This window comes from Merops nubicus, unplaced genomic scaffold (genome assembly GCF_000691845.1).
Source record: "Merops nubicus isolate BGI_N331 unplaced genomic scaffold, ASM69184v1 scaffold34552, whole genome shotgun sequence".
In the NCBI taxonomy this organism is placed as follows: domain Eukaryota; kingdom Metazoa; phylum Chordata; class Aves; order Coraciiformes; family Meropidae; genus Merops; species Merops nubicus.
This window is the reverse complement of record NW_008596178.1, coordinates 1-16,644: the sequence shown is the minus strand read 5'-3', so window position 1 is coordinate 16,644 and position 16,644 is coordinate 1. Positions and strand designations below refer to the sequence as shown.

Sequence of the window (16,644 nt, the reverse complement as noted above, 5' to 3'; positions counted from 1 at the left end):
GACAGAGGCTCATAGGTTGCTGTATGGCTTTTTGATACCCAAATTTCCATAATGTCCTTAAGCTGTGCCATTTCTTCAAGAATGCTGTCTTCCAGATGGAGAAACACACTTAAAAGTCAATTCCCATCTATTTCTTCTTCTGCAAAGCTTCATTTCTGAACCCTGCGTCTTCTAGTGCCCATTTCTTTCTTCACAGCACTACAGCAAATATGTATATGGTACTTTAATGAGGAACCAAGGAGGAACATTTGCAAAAAGAAATGCACTCTCAGATGTGGCTGTATTGCCTTCAGACTGTGAAGAATCTACTAAATATTTAGCCTTTATTTGCTTAAATTGCAGCTGATTTGATCTTCAGAAGATGTAGAAAGAGACACTTCCTCAGTTCTGGGACGTTTTGATGCTGGAGGATTTTGAAGACTGTCATCAGATGGTAACAGTCTCTCTGAAAGAGGCAGACAGGAAAATCATTTAAGCTAAGTAAATCCAGATTGAGTAAGTAAATTTTTTGCTGAATTAATAAACAATTTAGCACTCGCCAAATAAACCAAGCCCTGGTTGAAGAGTTCAGTATCTGAAACACCAATGTGCTGAAAGTACAAGGGTCTTTAACACCCACCTGCAGGACCTGGAGAATGTTACATCCAAATGAATTTATTCTTGGTTTCAGTGTCAGGTAATGCAGCTGTTACTATAAAAACTGCAGTGACATATTGTCACATAAGCAGATGCCCAAGAGCAACTGCAGTGAGTAAACATTTCATATTGACAAAAAAACCCACCCTTCCAACAGACCAAGACAATGAAGAAGCTTTAGAAGCTCCAACTAGGTTTAGATTTGTGTTTTACTGTGCTTGTGTTACAAGCTTATAGCTTATAACAGAAGTCTATAATGGAAAAAAATGACTGGCAAAGGCCTTTGCTGGATACTAATAGCCACAAAAGCTTACCATGTTCCTGTTCTGAGGAAGGAGATACGGGAACTGTATCTGTACACGCCGGAGCTGGCGCATCTGGCTTCAGTGGAATCAAGTTTATTCTCCTTTAAAAGAGCGGAAACAGTTTAATTACTTTCAAGCCACCATTTCCACAATTACTTTATTTAAATCTTTACTTCAGATAGAATCAGTTATATCTAGACTACATATAAATATATTTTACTATGCGTTTTTTCTTCTTGTTATGTGTTGAACAGAGCATTTTTTTAGAAGTACTTTGAATACCACTCGTGATCTTTTCCACCATAACGTACTTTTGCATATGTTGCATGTGGCACAATGCTTGATATTCAGTATCAGAGCATAGTATCTTGGTCAAACATTTTAAAATTAAGACTGGCTGCGCTTACCGTCCCCCAGCCATCTCCATCTTAACACTTTAGATTCATAGAACTCTGAGGAATTCTTTTACAGTAATTTAGTAGACCTCAGTGGGTGAATCTATTGTCTTCTGCTAAATCTTCTCTGGACGGTACTTAAAAATTAAGCCCAAAAGCAGCAGAGGATTGAACCATTAAAAAACAAAACAGTGTTACAAGTAGCATCATGTGTGCCACTACAAGACGACACCCAAGGTATAATCAGTTGATATGATTAAATGTAGTTTCTCTCTCAAAGAGTAATTAGCTCTGTCTGTCACCCCACACTCCAGGCAAAAGTCACTTGCAGCTACCTACAACTCCTGGACTTGTTAGTCCCAGCACAGATGAAAAGCCATCCCTCCAAGATTTTTCTTTGTGGTTGTTGCCGAAATCCACTATCCTGCTTTCTCGTTCACCACTTCCACCCTAGCCACATACTAATTAAAACATTCTGTGAGAAGCTCCAATAATTTCCTCTAATACTAAAGTGGCCTCGTTGTGCTGACAAGGTCCAGATCTGTAACTGCACAGCTGTTTCCTCACTCCTGCACAGCAGCTCAGGGTCTTATACTGCAGTCTTGTTTGACGATCAATACATGGATCACAGGCAACTTTTATAAACCCACATCTTCACCTTAGAAAATAACCTCAACCAATGCATTAAGCCCCACACCCATCACTGTGCATACTAAGGGCCTCTCTAGACTTGCACTCTTCTTCAAAGACCCTTCTGACAAGAAACGTTTTAATAGTTCTTGTCAGCTGAAGGCTTCAGGTACCATCTTTGTACAGAAAATAAGACCTGAAGACAGACACCCACTGCTGCCATACCAACAAGACGTAACAGTCAGGTTAACTTTGCTACTGCCTCACATTTCAGACAGAAATACAGGAACTTTATGTTTAGTATTCAGGAGACATTTTGCACTTTCAGTTGCAGTACAACAACAGGAACAAAATGTTCCAAGGCAAGACAGCTACCACTAAGACAGAGAGCTGGGAATTTATGTTTGAACCTCAACATTCAAATGTAGCACAAGCAACAGCTTGTTTTGGCCTTTGTGTTTATGACTGGAAACAGCAATATAAATCTCACCTTGGTGTCTTGCTCCATGCTTGTAAAGTGTTTAGAGTAATCCTCCTGGGCTGGCTTACTTTAGTGCTCTGGCTCGTCGGCTGGCTGATTCTTCTCTCATCCGAGGATGAGACTGGAGTGTTTTTTATGCCAAGAGGTGTGGAAGACAAGTCCTTACCAGCAGCTGTGGGTGTTCTAGGTTGAAGGGTGGGAGTGCTGGGGTCGGTGACTCTGCTGGAAGGAGTCCCCTCTGTCAGCCTAGAGCCTGGGGAAATGGCTTTGTGCAACTGGCTCCTTTTCACTTTCTTCTCTGTTGCACCAGAAGTCCTGACATTTATCTGTGGCTTCTCCTTCAGTGGTATTCCCAGTTCATCCTTCTCAAAGGTAACAAATGAACAGTATCCATCCGTGGAAGAAATAGCAAGAAAGGCTCCATCGCTGGACCTATTTGTGATTTGGTTTTTTTTCCCATTAAGAGTAAAGGTCGTAACTTTTCTTCAACCCTCATATACCACCCCCAGCTGTAACACATGCTGGAGCTGTCTCGTTCTCCTCCCTTCCCCAAGTACATGTACACACATCAACAAACCCGAAGTTAGTTCCAATTCAAAAGAACAAAAGATCTTCAATTCTGGCCTTTGCACCTGATTTAATCTCTGTGATAAGCTGTAGCATGCTGCTGCCAGCACCTGCCTGCATTTGAGCTGGCACAAAGTATGGTTCTATTGCACTGACACAGATCTTCGGCCACCATTTCTGAAATATTGCTGAACTCTCCTCATTCAAATCAGAAGAGCAGCTCAAGCTCTTTGGCTGTGCTCCTTGTGCAAAGCAGAGGCAATGCTCAGAACCATCATGGTGCTCGTGAGCATGGGCTCTTTGTGCTCATTTCACCAAATCGTATCTATCTATCTATCTATCGCTGATTAAAATCACTTGATTTTCTATTCTATTCCACCACCACGCCCCGACACACAATGGTTCTCAGTGTCTGAACATCAGTTATAACTTCTGAAAAAGAAGCCTCCATGTGGTCCTTTAATTATATGGCCATGAGAGAAGCCTTGTCCATCAGAGGGGTCTAACCTGCCTGCAAGACTTGGGTTCAGTTTTCAGCTGCAGTTCTGACTCCTCACATCAAGTAAGATAAATTACCTTGTCCCGCACATGAAGAATCACTGAGCAGAATTGTGCACATAAAGCAAAATTTGGCCGGGATACAGACACCTGATGAACTCAAAGATTGCTTCCAGGACCACCAAATAACTTCATTATTACCAGTTACACTGCCTGAACAACAAGTACTTTTCATGGGCACCTCGTAGGTTACCTTCCATGAAAATTTCCATATCTGCTTGTCCCTAGGGTTCTTGCACCTTGTTTCTCAAGAAATAACAAGCCATAAAAAAATGTGGCTTGCTGTTCAGACACTGTGATGACAGTGGCCACGTGTATCAAACAAAATATAAAGAGACAGGATGTTGTGCAGAACTTCAACATGTAAAAAGGACATTTCCCCCTTCTTAACAAATCTTAAGAATATAAAAATTACCTACCACGAAATGTCACTCAGGGTGTGATAATGTATATTAGCAACATAACCAAAGGGGAAGGACTGCTCAGTATCATAAAAAAGCACAGAATCTTCTGAAGCAACAGCAAACACCAATCGATAGGGCAGGTTAAACAAAGCAGGAGACAGTTTCTGACTGATTTCATCTAGAATGCAAAGGAATGAACATGTTGAAAGCTTTCTCTTGCATTCATTGCACGGTAGGCACTGCAATAGCTTAGTCATGAATTTAAATAAAGATTTCATTAGTAATCAATATCAAGAAAATGGCTGAGAAGACAGCACTTGTATAAGATATTAGTGTTTGGCATTAAACTTTACATTTCTGTTGCCTGAAATTTGCCCTCTATTGTCTTAGCTGAAGACAGAGAAATTGGCAGAAGCTTTGTCTATCTGGATTGCCATTATTTTGTTTTGCAAAGTTTTTTGTGTATTTACCATCTGAAATTTTTCAGGAGCTGCAGAGACCAACATCAGACACTTGTCTCCTTACTTTTCAACACACCAGTACAATGGATTTAAAGTTATGATGAAAATACAGAACACAATAACAGGCAATCTCTAAATTCTGTAAGGAATGCTACAAACTGACCCTCTAAAGAAAGCAGCAAAGTTCTGCCTCTTCACGAGAGTAAGATTCATCTTGTTAAAATATCAACACTCCTAGACCCAACTAGGCTCACAATAAAGCTGGATTTCCATCTCCAGGTAAATTCTCATGTAACTTCATATCAGCCTTTCCCTACCTCACAGCTCCTGTTCAGGCCAGTAACACCAGCACTGCTTCAAGTTTGGCTTACTTGAATAGACATCAATGGTTGTTGCAAACTACACCAACCCTCTGATGCTTCTGTGATGTGGGTAGTTGAGATTAACAGAAAATATTTCACTGGGTCACTCCTTTAGTGCTAAGCCAAGTTATTTACTTTTACTCACAGAAAATGGTTCAAAGTTAAAGCAAAATATCAAACAGTGTTTCTGTAGCCTAAGAGGCCAAGTAAGAACATTTATGCACTGTATCAAAGCTACTCACAAGGTACTTAAGGTGAATTCAGCATCTTAGAACCAGGAAACGGCTTCTAAGATGTGGTACCACATGGTCTTACCAGAATGTTAACAGACTAGGGTATAAAAGGGTGAACAGTCACATTGGCCTTTTCCCATATATGCTGTAAAATCATACTCCCCAGAGGATTTACATTACCTTTATTAAATGCTTGCCTCATCTCAAAGTAGACTGGGCAGCAGCGAACAGCAAGAGTTGCCTTTCCAGGACATGGCAGGTGACCCACGGGCCTTTTATAAAGAATCAGTATTTCAGAAAACAGCATTTTTTCTTTTTTTTTTTTTTTAATAAAAAGATATTTTGATCTTATTAAATTCTACCTTTTAAGATTGTTTCTGGAGAAAACATACGTGGTGTTTGTTACATTTTCTCCAGATTCAACACAGCCAGCTGCAAAAATAAAGGTTAAAACTTTACTCATCAATTTAAAAAGGTACTGAGCCCACACTTTATGTTCATAAACATTCTACTTCTCAGGAATTAGGCCTGTCAGTTAGGAAATCGATATGCAACCTGAACACAACTTAAAAAGGCATTCCAAATATTTATTTAGTGCTGATTTTGTTTCCCTTATATTTTCCCCCTCAAAGCTTCTTTTTGATGTTGTCAGGCATCTATGAAAGCAGTGCTTATATGGGCAAACTGATCCCCTCCTTGCAGTGTTATTTTTACTATGGTTGTTGAATGTTCTTAAGAAAGGATACAAAAAAAACAGAGACCAGGCAAAACAAACCACTCATTGTTCTTCATTTCTATTTTAACAGAGCTACATTGTTACAATTTTCATGTTTCAGTTGAGAAAAATACCATAAATACAATTTTTCCACACCAGAAAGCTGATGTTGTACACTGCTAATGGAAGAGTACTGACAAATCTATTTTCTTCAATAGGAAAAATAAAGAATGGCATAATTAAGATAAATAAGCATCCTATGGCAGTGTGAAAGCAATCTTGATGTACGTTCAAAACTACAGTGTAACAGAAACAATGTAAGTTGCAGTACATGCTCTTACATACCTGGAGTGAGTAAATAGGAGCCATCAGTGGTAAAGCTGAGCCTACGGAAAAACGACTTCATGCTGTCATCGTGAAACATCCGATAGCTCCTAGCCTGTAACATTGAACACAGGGCTCTGTAAAGTGCCACGGGTGTGGCACAGCTGGAATTCACATGAGAAAAACCACCTAGCTTCACAATCCAACCTGATGGAACTTAAAAGATGTTTTAAAAATCATAGCTCCTTCAAACTTGCTGTCTGCTGTGCTATAAATACTTCACAGCTAAGAAACATAGTCCTTGATCCCTCTTCAGCAACTAATCAAAACTCTCCAAGAGCAGTCACATCAGTAATCAAAAAAACAGTAGTAATCTGGAGAACAACATTATTTAACAGTCAACATTAGAAGACTGTTCTTTAGGCATTTCATTTTAACTTTAATATTAGAGGCTGAAAGAGAACTTCTATCATGCCAAAACACCTTATCTCAGGCCTGTTTTTTAGTCTCTATAAAACTTTGTTACAAACGTTTTCACAAAAGAAAAAAGAAAATAAATAGAAGGAATTAAAAAGGTTATTGCCAGCTTGGAGGTGTTATTTTACTATCACCTTATAGTTAAAGAAAAAATTCCTCAATTCATATCCTTCCTAAAAACCAGACCACCTTCTGAAAATTTCAGCCTGCTGACTTCAAAATATTATTGCTGTCACATTCATTAATAAATTTACACCTACTGACATGCGCACTTGATGTTTTTCCTATTAAGAATTCACTATGCATGCTATTTTATCCACATTATTTTTAACATTTACAGCCAAAGATAACGTGTTACCACTTCAATCAGCTGGACTTGCAAGAGATCAATAGCAGCAGGCAGTGCTGTTAGGAATTCCTGTAACATTCAAGGAAACCTGAAGCTGTCTTTATTTAAAAAATGCAAAGGTGAGATAGAGACAACTGATACACAGATCACTAGCATAGAAAATATTTGCCCCTTTGGTTTCACAGAACAGAACAAGTCATACAGAACAGCACCCACCACATTCTCCAGTACCACTAGTAGCAGAAGGACGTACCTCTCCTTCAGCTCCTGATCCAGATAGCATCTTGGTGACATTGAATGCCACACGCTTGGTTTGTGTGTTGTACACCCGCAGGACCCTACATAGTGGGGAGCACAGTTAGCTGTGAACAGCTCCTTCTCACCCCAAGTTTCACACAATGCTACAGGACCCCACTTCTGAGTCAGGACCACTAAATATAGGACAATCACACATGAGTTATCACTGTTCATGAAATGCCACCAGGCGAACACGTTTTGATGGCTAAATAGCCAAACAATCACTGACAATGTTTTGACTCCATAAGATTTGTGAAGTAGCAGCAGAGGCATCTGTGGAGGGATGAGGGATTTAGTGGACAGTGAACTGTTCCCACCTGTGCTGTAGTAGCCAGTATGTGCCTCCTAAGTGGGATCTTGCCTCAAAGACAACAAGCTACATCTCTGTGCTTCAGTTTAATTTGGAATAATGTTGGAAACCCCCTGACTTCATCTCACTAAAACAGCAGGTAGCCTAAGGAAAGCCAACTGCTTGTTCCACTACCCCCCTCTTTTCTGCTAGCTCTAACCTTCCCTATGTTTGTTTGTCAGGCTGGCAGAAAACCAAGCTAACAGAAAAACTAGACAGCTTTCTGCTGATCTCATGTGCTGAAACAGCTCCACAAAGAGCCCTGGACAGAGCTAGGGTGAGAAAAGAGAAAGTAATGCTGTGGCAGAGAGCTTCAGACAGTTGTGGAACTACTGCCTCTGGATGCCATATAGCTCAGACATTCTGCTAAAAGGGGGAAGAGGTCTCCCCACCCAGGACTGGTGAGTGCCCAGTCCTGGCAACTGGTCTGGCTCCTGTTAGACCCCCACTGAGCCAATGCTATTCACTAACCCTGCAAAAAATCATTTGAATCCTGAAAGGGTAAGAGATTTCCCTTCTCCAAATTAGTATATGCTCTCAGTTGTGACTGCACTCCAAGGAAAAAACTGTGCATGCTTTGAATACTTGTGTTTCACTGCTGTCATTTTAATAAAAGCACACAAATCTCACATAGCCAATTATGAGAAGACAGAGGCTCACAATGACCCAGCTGCCACAAACTTACCATCTTTCTGAACCTATTGCAAATTTTAAATCAAAACTACTTTTCCCACTATTACAGCAAGTTTCTTTGCCGTGGGTGCCAGATGACATGCATGTATTAGCCAGCTGTGAACCCCTTCAGAGCAGCACACATGGTCTAAACAATTTAAGCTCATTCAAAGTTCTGACAAGGGCCAAGTTTATGAAGCATGTGTTGGGCTTTCCCAATGACATCACTTAAACTGCTGGAGATGGAGGGAGCAAGAGGGCAAAAGAAGGATATCAGTGGAAAAACATTTTAACTGATTTCCTAACCTGTTTATATCTTTCTGTAAAAAGACAAGATTGAAAATATTAGCTCATTAACAATTAGAAACTGCAGCACACTCTTAGGATATATTGGGTATCTCCAATGACCAGTTTTATGTAAGTTTATTTGCTTCTTAGAGAGGAGACACAGGTTTCAGGAATCATTTACCAGAAGCAAAAGATAACTGCATTATCATCTTACTTTCACATCAACCATCTTACAAAACAATCCCAGTAAAACTAAAAGTCACACTTATCCCATACACTTGCTTTTAATGCATCCTCAGGTAAGAGAACACTAAGGCAAAACACTTAGACCAAGAGCTCACCTATCACAACTCAGAGTTGCAAGGTACTGGCCTAGAGGATCCCACGTTATTCCTTGGACATAACTCTTGTGTTCATTTAGTATTGAAACCTTCTGCCCTGAAATTGAAAAAGTTTTCAGAGTCTAAACTCAAATGTGGTTTAAAACTTTTCTTCATTTCAGAAATAAAGACAAAATGTTTCAAAATGTACAGAAGTAATTTTTTAAACATACAAATTGCTAAGTTGATGGCACCTGATAAGAGTATCAGAAATAGTTGCTTTATTTCTAGAATCTTCACAAGTACAGTAAATTGTGATTTGCAGATTTAAGGCTTGTTCCCTAAAAACTAACTCAGATAAGCAGCTTGGATTAGACATTAAACGTGCAAGATGAGTTTATTTCAAAACAGAAGTATGTAAAAGCCTTTGTGATTTAGAAAACATTTTACAGGCAAATCCAGAATACTGTTCAACAGCTAACTGAATTTGGCTTAACTGACCAGAAATTCCAGCATTAAAACAACTCTTCTGAGTGGACAAGGAAAAAAATATGCTACACAAATGCTGACTGATGCACACACCGGGGCAGCTTCCAAAAACAATTCTACAGTAGTGCTAAATCTCGTTCCTCTGTGGCTTATTCTGCCATAAAGATCTCTCAAAGGCATAAACTCTCTGACCCCACTGATGTTCCACAGTTGAATGTCTCAGATTCAAAGCATCATGATGAGGTACAGTTAGAGATAATTCTCATTAAATACTTCATTTTGAATACTAGTGTCAGGTGGAGTTTTTCCTATTAGTTAAGTGTGGCTTTGTTGCAAAGAAATACTATAAGCTGACAAGTTGCAAAGACAGTAGCTCGTGAAAAAGATTAGACAAATAGAATTGAGGCCCTGCTGCATAACACCAAAAGTTCTTCCGATGCAGTGTTCTGTCTCTGACAGCAGTCAACCCCACATGCTTAAGGAAGAATGTAAGAACAGAGCAAAGACATAATGATATTTCTACAGGGCACTCTGCAAGCTGCCAACAGTTTGTACCTCAAGGGCTTGTGCCAGTGATGCTCTTTTTGTACAGAACGGCCCTAGGGATTTTTACAATTAATTCTCTTCCAGACATTTTTTTTAAACCATGCAAGCTTTTAGCCTGGGTATTACTGGAAGTTACCCTTGAAATTCTTTCCTTTCATGTACCTACAATTTCAGCCACAGAGCTTACATTTTCCAGTAATGACTTCTTACTGCCAACTTAGTAGTTTTTCCTCTGCCTAAAAACACATAAAATGCCCTCTATGGCATTAATGGCATGCTAAAGAGCAAGGGAGAATTGGAAGACATGACACATAAGTAACGTATCAGCTTAAGAGGACATCTACCTTGTTTTAGTAATACTTCTAATAGATGCATCCCTTTAAAATCATTACAAGCAGTCCAAGATGCAACATTCAGTCACCTTACCCCTATACATACTTATGCTCTAAGCACACACACTCTTAACTGAATATTCCTGTATTTATGGTGAAGACTTTTGGAAAGGAGTGTATGTGACAGCGCAGACAGGGGAGACATTAAGCACCTAAGCCAAGAACACAAAAAATGTCAGCAGCAGAACATTCATACTGTCATGTGTTCACGCACTGAAGGTTTAACTTGGATTCCAATTTATTTTTTTAATTAGACTCTAAACATCAGATATGTGAGACAATAGGTTTAGAGAAGGCTAAGTATTTCCACATTAGTTTAAAAGTGAAAGTAATGATTACTAATAAGAAAACATTAAGCCATTGTAAAGCAACCTAACCCAGCTGGTTAGGTAAGTAGAAATTCTACAGACTGGCCTTTCTTGGAGAACACAAGCAATCCCACTGCAGGGGGATGAGAGTGAACAGAAATGTTTTACCTGATAGAGCCTAAAATAACCTGTCATGCCCTGCAAAACAGTCTGCAACCCATTTTTACAGAAGTAGTTACCTGATACCAGTCAAGATTTGTTTGTTGGGGTGTGGGGTGGAGTAATATACCAGCTTGCTTGTGTAGGAGTCTGGGGGTAAAAAAACTGGAGTATTCAGGAAATAAACTTCACCCAAGGTGAAGAGATTATGTATGTGTAGGTTTTGCTGGCCTGGGGGTATCTTTATATGCTGGGCTATCTGCCTCTCAATCCCAGAAGTCACAAAAAAAGATGCTTTCAACTCTTTTGGTAAATACCATGAGGCAGTTCCACCAGAAGTGGAGATGCAAGTGATGAACATCACATTTACCTTTACCGACATCCCACATTATAGCTGTGTTATCTACAGAAGCAGATGCCATGTAGTTTCCATCTGAGGTCCAACATATATCATATACATCTTCTAAGTGACCTCTAGAAGCCAGAAGAGAAGAAAGCAGTTATTAATTTAAAAATTAATAGCTACATGTAAACATGAATTTTACACATTTTTAGGTTAAAAAAAAAAATCAGATGCAAACAAAGCTTTTGCTGAAGTAAAATGAACAGTAATACTTTCAATGTTTTAAAAAAGAAGTCTGTGTTCAGAATGTGGTAGAACATTTTAAAAAACTACATCCTACTTTTATTCAAAACAAGTCTGACTTTTCAACAGGTCTTTTTCACAGGCAATGAAAACTTCACATTTGAAGTAATTTATGAATTTGTATCTAAAGATCAGGAAATGAACATTTCTAGGATTTGTACAAAGAGAAAACAAAACAAAAGTAATTAGGAAGTGATAGTATTCAATGAAACTTTCCTGTGTATTTATGGGTTTCATAAAAGCAGAACTCATAAATGCATACTCAGCAGAACCACACGAACCAGACAATTAAGGTTGATTCAGATACAGTTGAACAAACATTGCAAGATATTCAGAGCCACCTAGAAGGGCTCCACCAAAAATAATTTTTATTGCTTGTTGTTTGAAGACTTACCATACAGTGTGGTAACTTTGATAATAAATTATTTGCAACACCAAGTTTAGGGAAGGGGGTCTGGGTTGGTTTGTTTGCTTTAAGAGATTAACTCTGCTGTTCCTAAAGATCTTGCTGGTGCTTCGAGCAATCCCACTATCACTTTTGCATAAGACTCATCTGTTTCAAGAAATATATCAAGTATGGGCAGCAAAGTTACTTATTTTTTGTAAAGTGTAAATTCTTTACAAAGTTAAACACAACAAAAGGATGGATACTATAGCCAACGAATTTTGGAGAGCACTGAAGTTCTACATACACTGAATTGAAGACTGTACCAGGTAGTAGAAGACACAAGGGAATCAAAAACACAGAACTTAAAACAAACATAAAATCTTAACCTACCTTAAAGTTTTAATGACTGTCCAATTCTCCTTGTTGAGCTGAGCTTCATCTTCCTCCTGAAAAACTAGTGGTTCCAATTCTTTGCTATCATTCAGCTTCCACAATAAAATAACAGCATCTGCAGAAGCAATCACACAAAGCTTCTTTCTTTCCCACTCGCCGTTTTGTTAAGGCATTACATTTAGTTCAACATTCCAATTGTCTTGTGTAAGACACATGAAAACCAGTTCTCACCATCTCCTCCAGATGCCAGGATCTCCCCACCTGGGGAGAAGCGCACAACGTTCACGGCTTTGGTGTGGCGGGTGAGGTTGGACAAGAACTCCACAATTGCTTTTCCATCTGGCCCCTTTTCCACTTTCCATATCTGGTTACAAAAGCATTATAGACAGTTTTCAGGAACAAGACGTAGCATATATGCACCACTTCAGTAATCCACTAATTCCTCCTTGGGCAGTCGTGCTGAACTTAGCTGAAACTCCAAAGAGCTAAAGCTGCAGTTGCACCACAGTTTTTGCCTCTATAAGCTACAACTGCTTACTGGCTTATGTGGCAAGATTTTGGTTGCTGGGGAAGGCTTCAGGTTTGGCTTCTGTGAGAAGACACCGAAAGCTGACCCCACCTTGGACACAGCCAGTTCCAACCAGCTCCAAGACAGTCCTGCCACTGGTCACAGCTCAGTCCATCAGTGACACTGGTGGCACCTCTGTGAGAATATACTTAAGAAAGGGTAAAAGCACTGCACAGCAACTGTGAGAGAACAGTAAGAAAAATGTGAGAGAAATAGCCCTGCAGACACCAAGGTCTGTGAAGAGGGAGGGGAGGAGATGCTCCAGGTGCTGGAGCACAGATTTCTGTGCAGCCCTTGGAGATCATAGTGACACAGGTTGTTCCCCTGCAGCCCATGGAAATCCATGGTGGAGCAGCTATCCACACAGCAACCTGTGGAGGACCCCACACCAGAGCAGGTGGATATGCCTTGAAGGAAGATGCAGCCTGTGGATAGCCCATGCTGGAACAGGCTCCTGGAAGCAGCTGTGGCCTGTGAGGAAGAGACCATGAAGGAACAGGTTTGCTTGCATAATTTGTCACCTCATGGGGGACCCATGCTGGAGTAGTCCATTCCTGAATGTCTGTACCCCATGGAAAGGATCCATGCTGGAACAGTTTCTGAATAACTGCAGCCTGTGGGAAGGACCCACATTAGAGATGTTCATGAAGGACTCTCTCCAGTGGGAGGGATCCAACACTGGAGCAGGGGAGGAGTGTGAGGAGGAAGGAGGGGCAGAGAGAGCATGCAGGGATCTGACTGTGGTCCCCATGTCCCATCCCCTGCGTGGCTTGCTGGGAGGAGGTGGAAAAGTCACGAGTGAAGCTGAGCCTGGAAGGGAGGGGGGATGGGGGGAAGGTGCGTTTGGTTTTGTTCTTATTTCTCACTACCCTACTCTGTTATTAATTGGCAATAAATTCAATTAATTTCCCCAAGTTGAGTCCATTTTGCCCATGACAGTAATTAGTAAGAGATCTCCCTCATCCTTATCTTTACCCATGAGCTTTTCCAATCATATTTTCTCCCTACCCCGTAGAGGAGGGGAGTGATAGAGCAGCTTGTTGGGCACCTGGTACCCAGCCAAAGTCAATCCAGCACAGGCTATAATTATATTGCACTATTTTTTTTTTGGTCTGATGAAATACATTATTTCCAATACATTTTAAAACCCTCAAACACATAACACCATTCTCTCTTCATTGACAACCTCTGGCTTCAAAGGTACTCAAAAAGCCTATAAATACGAAGATTCAATAGTATGGAATTACAATATCTTGTTAACTTATCTGTCTACCATGAATTAAGTCTGAAAAAAACCCTGATCACTACAGGCGAAAAAAAACTTATTAGCTCTCTTCAGAAGTCTGAGCAAGTTGAGTTTTGCAGTATAGCCTAAAGAGCAATAGATTTACTGATTTCAAATAGATGACTTGAGCAAGAATTATCATATTTCCACTTCCCCACTGACCATAACCACAGCCTGAAGCCAGTTGCATGATATGGACACTTTCTCAGTGATCCTGGCTTAAGAAATTCCTGATCCCACTTGTTCTTGATTTTGCAGCACATAATGATGTCACTCCTACTGCTCTTCCTGTGCACTAGTTCATTCATGAGAGCAACACTGTTACGTGCCTATATTGTGGGACTAAGGTCAGAGTTAGCTAAATCCCATTAAGTATTTATTCATAATAATCTGCTCTTGGATGCAACTCAGGCCAGAAAAACTAAACAAAATGAACCCAGCCAACCAGGCCTTGATAGGAACATACCAAACAGTGAAGCAGCCTGAATTAAGACCTCTGTAAGTTCTCCCATTTTCCCCTCTTTGTGCAATAGTCCTCTGAAGGGGGACACAGCAGCAGTACCTTCTATGTCAAAGAACACTGAAATTGTTCTGGGCCTAAAATATGTATGTTTATAAATATGACATATATATTCAGTAACCTGTATATACCGCCAGAATCCCTGAAATGCATCCACCATTAGGTAAGAACTCAATTTGCCAGCAATAAAGCGGAAAGTTTTGGCCAAGGCTACTGGAATAAAATTCTGATTTTTAATGATGTTTATACTATTTACCACCTCCAAAAGGAAGAGGCATTCTAAACACGTACATATCACATCAGTTACCATTCATAACAATTTGCTAATAAAATACCTTTAAAAATACTGGTATATTTCACAAAATGCTGCAGAGGATCCTACATAACATATCCAATCCAGGGTATAAATCTGATCTTTACAATTCAAATTCTCTGCTAAAACATAAAATGTTTTCTCAGAAAAAAAGGTAGGAGTAATACAAAAGAAAACCTTATTGTTTGTCTGTGCCTCTTGCACAGGTAGTAAAACCTTCTCAAAAATATTTATTTCTTCTTTAAACAGATGATGGAAGCCTAACAGAACATAAGCAAGCCCAAAAGATAATAAAAACGTAAAATCACCATGCAAAGACAGATAAATAGACAGATACATAAGCTCACAGCAGAAAACCTACATGAATGCTTTGTGCTGGAGTTCACTACTAAGCAGCACAGGGAGAGTCCCAGGTTGGAACTCTTCTTTATTACAGGATAAGTGTGAGGAACTGTCTCAAACTGAAAGGTTAGTGGTAGAGATTTTAGTAAACAAGTAAAAAAAGGTTTTTTACAGGAAATCACCAGGCCCAGATATTGAAGAGTCCTACAGGAATTCAAACATGAAATGAAGAGTCCATCAGTAATCAATAACCTAATTTGTTTTACTCTTGGCTCCAAAAGACAAGGGAGGCAAATGTGTTAGATTCTTAGAAGTGATCCAGATCGGTGATCCAGAAGAACCCTATCCACTATGCCTACCTTCCATACAGAGCTTTTACATAAAGAAATTATGTTTATTTCTCTGCAAAGGAAATTGTGCCTCACTTGCCCATTATCTTTAAATAGAGTTGTTTAATATCCAGATAAAAAGAATGTAGTTCACCTACTGCACTCAATTTCCCAAACCTTTCCAACTAGGACTAAGGCTTTTAGAAAAACTAAGAGATCACTGAATGATGGGGGTAGTCCTCACATGCATTAAAAATTTAGGAAATAATGAACAAATGCCTGATTTTACAAAGGTGAATCCTACAGCCACAACTCTTGGGGCTTGTTCTACTCAACATTTCATAAGCGATTCTCAAAAGGATAAGCAACTTTGATGAATAAAGTTTGCTAGCATCAACACAAAACTACATAGGAAAGATGCATCTGAAGATGAATGAAAAGGGCTGTAGAAAGATCTCATACTGCTGAGTGCCAGCTTATAAAATGGCAGATAGAATTCAACTTCGGTGAACATAAAAGAAATTAAAACCAGTTGTTTCCCACTAAGACACAAGACCACTCTAAATTAGCAGTTACTGCCCAGGATACCACCCAACAGTCAACAGAGGTAATTTTCTAGAGATAACAGTTTAGAAACTGCAGCAGAACTCCAGGACAGTATGCAAGAGGAACAGTCATTCTGTATATGTCTGTACAACCTCATCCTCTATCCCTAAACCATCCACCACGGGTGCCGTGTACCGGTCAATATTCTAGCAGCCTGGGCACAAGCCATTTCGTGCTCTGTGCATGCGACAAACCCAAACCAAGCAGGTCTGAGACTTACACGGATCCCCCCCCCTGCCGAGGCCAGCCGATGGATCTTCCCATCAGCTCCATGTTGGAAGTCTAAGCTGTAAACAGGCTCCTTGTTATGCCACGCTATTTCACAAGTGATGACCTTCATGTTTGCTAAAGAAAACGGAGAAAATACCAGGTAAATCCTTCTTTTTTGTTACTAAGGCAAAGCTACCGGGATTTCACGAGTGCCGCAGACACATCCCGCCAGTTTCACGGCAAGAACTGGCAGGGTGGTTTAAGGGAGGTCCTTTCTGAAGGGGCCGAGCTGTCCCGGCTGCCCTGGCCCCGCCCCTGGACGGGGCC

At 40.1% G+C, this 16,644-nt stretch overlaps 1 protein-coding gene across 1 annotated transcript; it reads right to left on the bottom strand.

Annotated features, from left to right (window-relative positions):
• Positions 1 to 323: 323 nt before the first annotated feature.
• On the bottom strand, positions 324 to 16,447 carry CHAF1B (chromatin assembly factor 1, subunit B (p60)). The gene is made up of 13 exons (XM_008936308.1): positions 16,328 to 16,447; positions 12,376 to 12,508; positions 12,142 to 12,259; positions 11,088 to 11,191; positions 8,845 to 8,941; positions 7,151 to 7,235; positions 6,093 to 6,186; positions 5,395 to 5,464; positions 5,213 to 5,304; positions 3,992 to 4,154; positions 2,457 to 2,879; positions 951 to 1,042; positions 324 to 445 (listed from the first exon to the last, which is right to left on the bottom strand). The coding sequence occupies exons 1-13, from the start codon at positions 16,445 to 16,447 to the stop codon at positions 324 to 326; spliced, it is 1,713 nt and encodes a 570-aa protein (XP_008934556.1).
• Between the last annotated feature and the right edge of the window lie 197 nt (positions 16,448 to 16,644).